General features: G+C 39.6%; 1 protein-coding gene across 1 annotated transcript; it reads right to left on the bottom strand.

The window, feature by feature from the left end:
- Positions 1 to 10,943: 10,943 nt before the first annotated feature.
- Positions 10,944 to 12,161, bottom strand: LOC139134225 (beta-1,3-galactosyl-O-glycosyl-glycoprotein beta-1,6-N-acetylglucosaminyltransferase-like). The gene has a single exon (XM_070701138.1). It carries the CDS (start codon positions 12,159 to 12,161, stop codon positions 10,944 to 10,946), a length of 1,218 nt encoding a protein of 405 aa, XP_070557239.1.
- Positions 12,162 to 13,099: the final 938 nt, after the last annotated feature.

Genomic DNA, 13,099 nt, shown 5'->3' with positions numbered 1-13,099 from the left:
CGTTGCATATATGTGTTTCCGTCTATCTCTAAGTAATTAGGATGGATGGGTAATAGTGACCATTGAAACTCCATACTGTATCAGTGTGAATTATATTGAAGAACATGCACACACAGAGAGAGCAGAGGAAAGCAGGGTCGAGAAAAAGATTAAAACGCAACTTGCAGACCTGTATTGAACAAAATATCTTTGTTCTTGATGGTGCTTTTGCTAATGGCCTCATGTCTACATGGGTCCTGAGTTAGTTTGAAAGAAATATTAACGCGTGGCGATCATGCACTTACTAAAATGGCTAAAGCACCTTTTAGTCATTTCTGCATTGTCCAAAATGCAAGTTCTGCCGAAAATATTTGAGACTTTCAATATAATAAGACTTTGGCCATGCTGCTTACAGTTCTTGTCGCATGAAACTCGGATTAAACCGATTTTTGGTTTCGAGTAAAAGTAACGTTTTCAGTCAATTCTTGGCCAGTTTGACTTCATATCATTTATTGTCAATGAATTTTCAGAGCAGTGATTTAGGATTGGCACCATTCTTCCTCAAACCATAGTTTTATATGATAACTTTCTTCCGATTGTGTTACAACCCTATAAAATGAAGTGTTCCTTTTAAAAAATCCCCCTTGAAGTATAACATTATCCAGAAAAAAATCCGATTTAAACTTTCCGCCCTTCATAAGCCCCTCCACATTGCCTCTTGAAAATAAATTTAAAAACATTCGAAAAAATAATTTAAATTAATTCGCCTTAGGCGAAATTAAAAAATCATCAAAATGTATTCTCCTTAGATAAGTTTCCATCTCACTTCAAAACAAAAGCGTCATCTTTCTGTTTACAGTCTAGGTTCTGTTTAATTGGTATGCACACAGCCCATAGTGTGGCTACCGTAAAAGTAAATTTTCACCATGCTTTTAACCTTACTGCTTGCAGGGAGAGGATGGGATTCATACAATGAAATCCTGATTTTAAATTGACATTACTTCCAGTTAGTGTTTAAGCGTTTCCTGTCTTCAATATCCAGAGAGCTGGTGTGTGTAGCAAGGGGGTTCTATGGACTCGGATCTGGACTCAATTAGGCGTGTAGTAACTTCCCTTACATTGAAGCAAAGGAGCACCCCTGAGTACGTCGATTGCAGGACAGCCGGGTGTGCCGGAGGCCTGTGTCGCCCCCTGGACCGTGTCGCATTGTGATTAGTCTCGCATGCCAGACCTCGAACCTGCATGCGACGCGAGCGGCGAAGCCGCGAGCAGCGAGTAAGGGATGGACCATTAGACCTTGGGAGGGGGGTGGTCACAATGAAATTGTGAAAATTTTTTTTTACTATTGTAAATTTCTGAAATTTTTTTTTTCCAATTGAGATTAGCTGTGCAATTTTTTTTTTTCAGAGTAAATTTTCAGATTTATAATTTTTTTTTAGTTCGTCGCTGTCTGAAGATAAAGAGGGCAAAGATGTGGTGCCAAGCACCACAAGCGGCCACGCAAGCGGTCACGGGGGAGGTCAGGAGAGGGGTGTCCCCCTGCTGCTGTTGGAGCTTTTGAAAAATAGAGATTAAAATGGTGTTATTTGGTGGCACTTGGGGAGTATTTTTGGGGGGGGGTGGTCAGGAGGGGTGTCCCCCTCCTGCCGTTGGAGCTTTTGAAAAATAGAGATTAAAATGGTGTTATTTGGTGGCACTTGGGGAGTATTTTTGCGGGGGGTGGTCAGGAGGGGGTGTCCCCCTCCTGCCGGTGGAGCTTTGAAAAAAGAGATTAAAATGGTGTTATTTGGTGGCACTTGGGGAGTATTTTTGGGGGGGGAGGTCAGGGGGGGGTGTCCCCCCCCCTGCCGTTGGAGCTTTTGAAAAATAGTGATTAAAATGGTGTTATTTGGTGGCACTTGGGGAGTATTTTTGCGGGGGGTGGTCAGATGGTATCGAGAAACTTTCAAAGTTCAAGCCTTTTGTGTGTTTTTGTGTTGGGATTTGTTGGATAGATGGCATTCTACGTAGGGTATTGTTGAATGTTAATAAATGTGTTGCTGCTGTTTTTTGAGAAAAAAGAATTGAAAATGCCTTTTTAAAAGCAAAATAATACATAATGACTTGATATGTTGTTTTATCATTGACGTGTTTCTACTTGTTCACCCATTCTTGCATTCATCATTGCAATAAAATGCCGTGAAAAAAATGAAACTGATGTGGCCTACATCTGTTTACCTTGATCTTAAAAGGCAAATACAACTTTCTGTCTTGACAACCATACCATAGTTTCAATGTTTTACCTAGTGTACCTGCTTGGTTTGTACGCAGGAAACAAGTAGAAAACAGGCTCTATAATTTCATAATTTTCAAGTGATCAGAATACAAAAGTCATGAAAAGATAAGATAATCACAACTTCCAGTATAAGGGATACAGTCACTCTAAATGTATAAATTAAAATTAAAAATGTGCCTGGAGGATGTACTAAAAAATACAGAAAGTTGCTTTCTGTCGGTAAAATCTAAAAAAATTCAAAATTTTAAAGACTTTTGCAGATTTTTTTTTTACGCCTTTGTCTTCTTATTTATTTTTTTTTATTTTGCAAACTAGTCTGAAGATTTTTTTTTTCCTAACTTTCTGCTCTGAAAATTTTTTTTTTCTGTTTTTGACCACCCCCCCCTCCCAAGATCTAATGGTTCGTCCCTAACCGCAGGTTACGAGGTCTGGCAAGAACCAACTGCTCAGGAATGTGATGACGTCAAAAGTGGGCTGTCTTTCCTATGCTAATAAGTAACTTTGGACCACCGCGTACAGACGGCCATAACGCATTTTCACTGTACTCGTACTCGTGTCCACCACGTTTCACATATCTGTGCCGAAAAAACGCTCGAGCAAAAATCTACGGCGAGAATTTATTTGTTAGGCCATTTACCACCAGCTCTTCGGCAGTTGAATTGGGCCAAAATCTGAGCTTCGTTTGAACGGAGCAAAATGAAAAAGCAAACTCCATAGAGGATGTCGACGATCAACAAAATGCAATCGCAAGCATTGAAGCAAGGCCGGAGCAATCTTAAAATTAGAGATTGGCCATATTTTGTCGGCAAATTCACGGAAACGTCGTCTCCTTCCAGATAATCTGGCATGGCTACCTCCTGCTTCGGTTTCAGACTGTCCATCACCACTTTCTTCAACGGCATAGATCATTTTTGCAGATTTTTTTCATCATGGTCACTGGGGATAGCGTAACCGTGATTTCATGAAGCCGTACTGTCTGAGGTCAACGTACGGCAGTTTACTTCGAATGAAACATTTCTGGATGAATGACACGATCATTCAGTCAAATTCAAAAGGCTATTTTTAGACGCTCCACCTACATTCATGGATAACAACAGATGTACTCTTTCATCCAAGCCGATTTTTGAAGCATTCTATTGGCAGTATATATAGCACGTCGGTTCTAGCCAGACCTAGTAAGGGACGATTCAGAATTTACTTCCAGGGGGGGGTGGAGGATTTTCAGGGGGGCCACCCATTTTTCCCAAGAAAATTTAGGGGGGGGGCCAGACAAAAATACCACAATCTTTTAGGGGGGGCCAAGGAAAAAAAACATCAATTCAATATTTGCCCAGAATTTCTGATCTCTACAAAAGAGAACCGTAGACGCTACCTGGGTGACAGATAAACTCAACATGTTTAGTTAAACTCCTTTAGCTGCCAAATTCGGTAATATTCACAGTGGTTTGTTTTATGCATCTACTGCAGTATCTTGTTCTCCTCCCTGAAGCGTTATGAAATGTCCAGTATTTAGCGTGTCAATACAAACCATACAGTGAACAGTCAGGGTTGTTTTTGTTGAAAAGAGATCTCAGATCAAGTCCAGACTAGAATTCATTTATCAACAATAACAATGGTCATTTATGTTCACACTGGTATGTTGCTAAATACAGCATTGGGTGTTCTATGTAGTGATAGAATAACAAACAAATGCTGATACACAGAGATGAACATGGAACAAATGCTAAAAATTACAGCAAATGTCTTTTTAAGGTTGGGTTTACCTTGTAGCTTGTAAAGCAGTTGAAAGTTGCATGATAAAGAAGTGTTAATTTATGCAAATGTATGCAAATCACCTGATTTCTTGGCTTCTTTTGCCTCCCAATTTCAAAATTTCCAACGAATTTAACTCCACTCCGGCTGGGTCAAATTTTCTGAAATTTCACATTGTTTTTTAAATGCTATATAACACAACAACTATCAATTGGTTTTGTTTGGCAATAAAGCTCTTACATTTTGAATAAGAGGCATTTTGAATAAGAGGCATTTTAATTTTGCTGATAATGATTTTAATCAATTATTAGAGTGTCAGTCTTTAAACTCCTACAATTTTAAAATGAAGATGGATAATGCCAAGTATAATAGTTGTTTTTTTCTACATGAATACTATCCTTTCAAGTGAAATATTACATTTCAGAAAATACTGTCTAGTTTTCGACTTAAATTAATTTTTATCATTAATACAAAAATTGAGGTTTTTTACCCCAAAATATACACCCACTTCATCCTTTGAGTAAACTACTGCTACTGCTACTCTTCTTTTCTGCTCCTTTTTTCTATGTTTCATTCTCATCAATTTTACCCTTTCTAAATTTTTTAAATGTTCTACATAACTTTTTACAGTGCTTACATCTACTATAAACTTTTTTGAAAATAAATTTATGGCCGTCTCATCTTCAAGGTGCTTTTCAACGAATAGGTTTTAATGTTGAAAATAAAAATATTACGTATTACTGTCAAAAATATATGGTGAAAATTTACAAAAGGGTTCATTTTCCAATAATCCTGTATGTGCATCCAGAAGATCATGTGGCACTGCACCAATGCTATGGTGTCGGATTGTTGAAATATTGTGTACACAAGAAATTTGCTGTAGTCCAAGAAGTGATCTCAGTGTGTATGAGGCTAGGAAAAATGTGGATAGGCTTACACATTGTGTATTGATGCTAATACTTTTGTGTCCCATTCGTTCTGATATGTATAATCAAAGATTTCACAGTGGCGGCTGGCAGAAAAGGCAAAAAAACAAATTAACATGTATTGTTTCGTGTCATCTGAAAACATGCGCATCATGACTATTTTAAAATTAAAGTTTGTTAAAAAAATTTGAAATATGAATGCTCTGTCAATTTTGAAAAATACTGCTCACAAAATGTGAATTTTGACTTACACAGGGTTATCTGCATTTTAATATGAACATTGGATTGTGAATGGAATGAGCAGAATAACATGTGAATTCATGTTTTGGATAAGGTGTTTTGTTCAAGAAATGTTCTAAAATATTCCTCAGCATTGTTGCTTTCAGTGGCAGCAACTTGGTTTTATGACAACAAATTAGAAAAAAAGAGAAAATTAAAACAAGTTGGCTTTCACCAATTTTAATTCCTAATGCTTAAAACTTTCACCGTGAGTCTGCAAATATTCAGCATCATCAAATGAAAATGTATGCTGAACGTGTGCATGTACATGTACATCTCACTTTCCAGAAATATCTGGATATCTGCAAATGAGATGTACCATTAAACTTCAAGATATATATCACTTTGCCAATTATCTGCGCCTCTGATTTTCTGTTCACCATTTCTAACTGACATCTTTGCTTGTCTTTGTGTGCATCATATGTATCAGTGAGACATAACGAAAAAAGTATTCATATTTAGTAATTAACTTTTCTTCAGAAATTTACAACCAGATATGTTTATTGCTACCCTTTCCAAAAGTGTGCCACTTGCAGTCCCTGCAAATCATTCTTTTTATAGTCATATAACCCTGAAATGATTTGTTATATCATCGATTAAATGTCCACTACAGTTCCTGCAACTTGTTAGACTGGATATGTCTATAATGTATAAGCATGCATGTATATATTAGGGGGGGGGGCCATGGAAAAAAACAGGAAAGATGAGGGGGGGCCATAGATTTTTTCTATAATTTACTAGGGGGGCCATGGAAAAAAATCACCGAGAAAATAGAAAATCCTCCACCCCCCCCCCCCTGGAAGTAAATTCTGAATCGTCCCTAACCTGCGGATACTCGCTGCTCCCGGCCTCGCCGCTCGCGCCGCACGCAGGTTTCGAGGTCTGGCATGCGAGACTACATTGTGATGGGCCCGGGAGAGGCTCGCTGTTTAGTAGTAAAGTGTTCGAGGATTTTATAAACTCAGATACAAGCTATCAGTCCGGGTCAGCTCCAAAATTGGAGACTCATTATGATAATGTATTCCGGCATTCAGCCAATCATCGACCAGATTACATCATTAATAAAGTACAGGTCACGCTGGGTCACAAATTACCCACCAAGTGTGATCGGCAGTTTTGGGCCGCTTATTAAGCCCCTGTCTTGTGAATTTCGACGAATTTCGACAGTCAACATAATCCACGTATTCTGCAGAAGGTCATGTCCAACAAGGAGTCCGATTAGTGAACAAATATTCGAAATATTGACGATTCATTTCTACCCCCAGTTTATCGATTTCGCTCAAGTACCGAGAATCATTTTGTGGATGTTCGTCATCTCTATTAGAAATACTGTTATAAAGGTTATTTGTGTAGGTACGCGTATAACATTTTGCAAGAAAGAAGAGCAATGTCAGAGCTTTAAAACGATACCTGTTTTGTAGTTGTCAAACGCAGACTAAAAATGGTACGCGATTTTGAAAATGTGTTGACAGAGTGGCCACACAACTGTTCCCCATACGGTAGAATTTGTATCGCTGCCATCTCCGATACAAACGGGGTATTCTGAACGATCTGTGTAGGTACACGATTTATATTTCGCAGGACTTCAAGCCAGAGTCTAGGAATCACAGCGATATATGGGGTTTGGTTGTCTTAGCCAGAATAAACTGGTACGCGATTTTGAAATTGTGTTTTGACAGAGTGGCCGCACAACTGTTCGACATTGTGACAGAATACGGCGCGGGAGTTCGACACAGTATGGCGTACGTAACGAAGGACGCATGTGGAGGTTGCCAGGAAACACAATTTTTACTGATGGCGCGCTGGCCGCTGATTGGCTAATGAGAGGGGGAAAATATTATGGTATAGCGTCTCCAATTTTGGAGCTGACCCGGACTGGCTATGTAAAGCCTACAGTCTAGCGCCCTCAGACGTTGAACATAATACCTCTGACAACTCTTGAATGTGGCGAACTTGTTCCAGTAAGCGAAATATAAAAAAAAACCACCTGGTCTCAGCGTGTGCTTGTTAATGGCCGGCTGTCTGATTCTTTACAAACATCTACCGGTTCTCCACAGGGTTGTGTTTTGTCTCCTCTGCTCTATATCCTCTATACAGATGACTGTAGAAGTAACTACGAAGGTCGCCACATTGTAAAATTTGCAGATGACTCGGCTCTCCTCTCGCTTCTTGTAGGGCCTGATGAACAACATGGTCCCGTCCTAGACGAATTTGTTAATTGGTGTGACAATTCATACCTTAATCTGAACGTAGTCAAAACCAAGGAAATCGTTTTTGACTTCAGGAGACAAAAACACAAACCTGTGGAGAGCATTATTCATGATCAGGAAGTTGAAATTGTTCATATTTACACATATCTTGGCTCGATTTTTGATGATAAATTGAGGTGGGATGCGAATTCTGAAGCGATTTTAAAGAAGGGGAAACAACGAATGTATTTTTTACGGAAATTGGAATCCTTTTCAGTGAACAAGACAATTTTATCTCTCTTTATAAGTATTTTATCGAAAGCATCATAACTTTCTCATTTATCTGCTGTTCCAGAATTTAAGTTTAAAACACAAGAATCCCATAGGAAATGTTGTCACTTTAAGTTCAAAGATTATCGGCGCACCACAGAGGAGCATTTTGTCATTTTACAAGCAACAGTGTCTGAGGAAAGCACGTTCCATTTTAAATTCATCAGAGCATATTTTAAATTCAGAATTCCAACTGCTTCCTTCGGGAAGACGTTTTAAGTGTCCAGTTTGCAAGACAAACCGGCTCAAGAATTCCTTTATTCCTACCGCTGTGCGGTTTTTAAATGATGTATCTTAACGGTCGTTGTGTGTTGTCACTATGTTTTAGTTTTAGTCTTGTTTCGATTTACTGTGATATTTTGTGTGTTGTCCGCCAATCTGAATTGCCCTTAAGGGATGAATAAAGTTGAATTGATTGATTGATTGATTGATTGATTGATTAGAACGCATTTTCATCGTCGTCATTGCATCCATGGTATGCACGTGACCTTCAATCTCCAAAAATACTTCTTCCATCAATTCAAAATGGCAGAGGTCAACCGAGCAACATATAGGTGGACGTTGTGTTGATATGATTATTCTGCAAATTTCACTGAAGGGGCGTAGATTTCCGATAGGTATGAAATCATTAACTGTAATTTGTCAGGTTCATTAGTTTGGGCAGACAGAGAGGGTCTGACGTACTTGAAGTGCCCTTGAAAATGATACAATTGATATGTTAAAAACTAGAACACGGTCAGAGACCACGTCAAAGTCCATTCCATGAAGTGCGGCCTACAGAAAACCAGATATGAACTGACAATACTCCTGTGTTTCAGAATATATTGCAATTGTCCGTACATAGAAACTTATGCAAGAAGTTTACAACTTAACTTCATTGAAACTGTTATGATTAACATCATGAAAAGTGTTCCACGCAGATTAATTCCAAAGGTAAGTAAGGACACAAATATGTAAACTGCCTGAAATAAAAACACTGTCATTGTATCACTTTACATAGCAAGTGTTTTGTGTTTATTTCTTATATGGGAAGAACTTTTATCCCAAAACGCATGGCATGTGATGAGTAAATCCTGGCCAAAATACGACTGCCAGGATATCAGATTTGACTGAATGCCAGGACAAGTAACTTTGAGTCCCTCAAACAACGTTTTCATTTCGTAATGTTTTTTCCTCATTTGGCAGCTTTAGAATGTGTTTCTTTAAAATGTATGATAGGATCAGCTTTTCATTATACCTGCGTATATGCCCTTTCGCCGTCACAAGCGGAGGGATTGTGCAAACAGCATTGCCAAATGTAGGCCTAACCGTGACAAAAGGTCTCTAAAAAATATCGCATCTTTGTAGGCCCAGACTGATCAGCACCTGAACACAGTGACACGCTTTTGGATAACGTTTTTTCCTAAAATTTCGACGTTGCTCAGGCGCCACACACGTTGAGGTCACATCCCTTTTTGTAGATGTGCGCCTGGCTCATTGCGGTATAGTGTTCAGGATCTGACTGTAGGTGTTTGGTCTGTAAAGAACGTGTAAAGCACACGACCCTACGCCCCCATTTGCGTGAAAACAGGAAATTTTAAATAGATGTTTTATAAAATGTTAGAAATCGAGTTTGTCGGCGGCGATTAGCTACAACGTGCCATCTTCTTAGTATTATATATTTTCATCTGTGATAAAAGATTTCATAGGTCAGCGGAAAGTCTGAATGAGGGCCCTTAACTCTGCTAGAGCAGGTGCATTGGGATGATTCAGCCTGTTTATCACAAAATCAGCGACAAGGTGCTACTTTAGTGTTCGTTCTGATATGCTTCATTTTAAGTAAATATTTGCGCATGGCGATTGGTGATATTTTAAGCGTAGGAGTACAAAGTCAGTGTTGTCAGTCCTAAGGTCAAGTGTAGTTTACAAAAGAAATACTATCAATGATGGGTAGGCTAAAGCGTTATGGGACCAGTGATCCATGTTTCTATCCGCCCCCAAAATAAATTATTGACAAGTAAGTACAAAGTGTAGACTGCATTGCAGCGAAGAGAATCTATTTGGTGCTGGCGTTCACAGTTGAAATCTTGGCTTGTTAATACTAATTTAAAATACGAGAAAGTCAATATAAAGTATTTAATTAAACACCAAGAACTTTTCACCAATGGCTTGGAAAGTTGTGTAAGTTGTGCAAACGACAATATTTAAATGAGTTTTACAATAAAATTACGTCTATATTCTTCCATTTTGAGCGAGCTGCAAGCCGATTTCTTTCACATTCAAGTTTCACCGTGTGTGTGTGTGTGTGTGTGTGTGTGTGTGTGTGTCTGTGTGTGTGTGTGCGTGTGTGCATATACATGTGAGCAACACTGGCAGAATATAAACACAAGTATAAAATTGCCGTTTTTGTACAGTGATTGGAGATTTCGCACTGCTTGCGAATTCTGAACCCTGATTTCTAACCTTGATTTGGTAAGAAAATGGCTGAAAGTTACACCGAGGAAAGACTGAACAAAAGTTTAAGTCTTTAACTATCAGAACATCATACAACCAGATGATAGAGGTGCTGTATATAAAATCTGTCCCATTGGCCACTCTAGCAGTCAAGTCACGTATTCATGGTGCTCGTTTCAGGTAGTCCCGTTAGAGTTCACATGTGAAACTGCAGAGGAGCCATGTCTCTGATGTAATCAGTGGTATTGCATCTGTATATGCTCTGAGTTGGCAGAAATGCTGGTGTATCGTTGTTCATATTTCTGAATAAATGACGAAACAGGCCTTATAAGGATAGCGACAACAACATATAAATTCTGTATAGTAATGTGATGTGGGATTTTTTAGGCTTTTTTATCGGTATGTACCCCGCGTTCTGTGCACCGACTATTGGAAAGGTAATAATATAGAAAGATTCTCTTCTACTGACTATGCTAATACGTAAGCTTATACACAATCACTACTCTGAAAGGAGGACCATCTTCAATCAACAAAGTGGTCGCACTTGTTTCTTCGGTAATTCCCCAGCGCGACTCGGACCATTCTACATAGGTTTGACTTCGGAAAATGAACTTTTCTCATTACCGGTCGTTGCACTATCATGCTTGAGTGGTAGCAGGTTCAGTTGGTTGGGAGATTCTTTAGCCAGTAACTTCGCAGAACGATGTCTGATATTAAACGATGAAGACTTTTGATTTCTGCCCTCTCATTGTGCATATACCATATAGACACAGCGAAAAGTTAATTGCTTCTCCATGTTTCTGATTCGTCGAACGCTTTCCAGGATCTTGTCTTTGCAAATTTTTGATAGTATCTGATGTTTAACTCAATTGGTTGATAAGTCCTGTCACGAAGCAGTTCTGAAAGACATTCAAGTGCGAGGCCGTCGTAATGTATGTTGAATTTATTGACAAACAGGTGAGGTTGCCTCGTGATCCAGGGTAGATCCCGCCAGGTGAAGATGCATACGTCGTGGACGAACTTGCCCTGACAGGATGGCATACCACGCCACAATTTAGCCCTTGCCACCATTGCCTCAGAACCGTTCTCTCCTGGTCCCCCCGGGGCTTCGGGCAGCGAGGCTAAACTCTGGTAATACGTTTCGTCTGGAATCCCTGTGTCGTTTAACCACACGAGAAAGTCCCGCGCTATTTTGCTGTGGTGCAAGAATTCCACAAATTGTCGTGTGAGGGCGGTTTGTAAGCCACCCTTGTGAATTGTTATCCCTCCCGGGACCGGTTCGGTTTTTCTCTGTGAAGTTTTCTTTATTTTCTGGTTGATGGTAAGATATCTGAATTCGGTTCTTTCTGGGAACTTTTTGGCCGAAGTGACGACATCATTCCGGTTATCAAATGCTTTTAGAATTCTAACGATCTCCAGGTTTGTCTTGAGTGGAAATTCTGACCCTGCGAGATTAACAACGTATTTCCATTGATTGTCCGATTGTAGCAAGTCTCGTTGGCATTGGCGTTCTGCATACACCAGGTTGATCGATCCCCAATACACATCATAGAGGCGCGAAGCAATAAAGACATTACTGAAGCAGTCGACGATGGCTTGCATTGCGAAGTGAAGTGCTGGTGGTGCCTTGCGATCAACGTGAATGCAGTATACATTGTGAGGTCTGTAGATAGCTCTCAACAACAGTTCCACTTGATAAGCCGACGTATGTACCATGATACTAAATGCTAGCGGGAAATCCTTCTCTTCGTCCGTCACAGGTCTGCCAAGGTATTCCGATGTCCTTACAAATTTATCACAACCTGCTGCCATCTCTGACATCGCCTGGTCTGAAAGGATGCGCTTCCTCGCAAACGCAACGAGGTTGTCTACAGCTGTAGAGTTTTGAACGCGTCCCCGTATAAGTTCGGCACACAGTGTCTGCTTTCTGTGTACCACGGTATCACCAATGTTAATATCATCAAACAAGCTTTGGAAGAGAGTGTAGAATCCAAACATTAAGATTGATACCGCAAAAACATGTTTCCTTCTTCTCAATTTAATTAAGGCTCCCATAACGTTTCTTAAGTTATCCTCTGCTCGTGTGTCGGATAGTAGTGTGGCGCACCCTAAGTAAAGAAAAATACTAGTATTGATCATTATATCATACCAGTATATTGATGGTCAAAATCTCGTGGTATACCATCGCTGGGTGTGCTTTATTGCTTAAATACTCCATGCATGCGCAAATGCACTGAAAAAAGTTCACCTCATACACAGGACGCGTTCAAGGTAACTCGGTGACGATTGCATGGGATCGTATTACTTTCATTTTACTCAGAGCGTTCCACATAATACGTTGTAACTTGGTGAAATTCCTTTATTTTACTGACGTAAATCAATGACTCTGAATAGAGTCTATAGCAGGCTACCGAAAACTTTTAAACTTGGAGTTGACGACTTTGGAATTGAATAAAATTGCTGTGAGCTGAAGTAACAACGGGATCAAAAACAGTGATATTGCCAGCTTTGTAAAATATTACAATATAAGAGACGAAAGTCCAGTTTTTAAGCGATAAAAATGACCAGTGACGGTAAGCTGTTTTAGTTTGTTCAAAGAAATCCCGTTCAAGCTAACACGAGTAAAACCAATAACGGGATTTTAGCGACAGTAGTACCTGTGACAGCTGGTACCTGTACCGTAATCTAACAGGTTATCTCGTATCCAACTGTCATTAGTCGAACAGGCGCTAGGGAATATTTAGTAAGGATTCCGAAGATTCTTGCCTAACACCAGCATTTTTGTCATACTCAGTCTGTGCCTTCTATATTCCATTGCGGGCCAACGTCAACTTTCGGTAGCTGTTCAATTCACTCGTAAATGCAGGCTGCGTAGATGTACACATTTAAAGCGAAAATTTCATTGCAAGGATGCGAACCAGTGCGGTCAACAATAG

The sequence above is a fragment of the Ptychodera flava genome, chromosome 6 (genome assembly GCF_041260155.1).
Source record: "Ptychodera flava strain L36383 chromosome 6, AS_Pfla_20210202, whole genome shotgun sequence".
Classification (NCBI taxonomy): domain Eukaryota; kingdom Metazoa; phylum Hemichordata; class Enteropneusta; family Ptychoderidae; genus Ptychodera; species Ptychodera flava.
The sequence above is the reverse complement of the archived record's forward strand: the minus strand, read 5'-3'. Positions and strand labels throughout refer to the sequence as shown.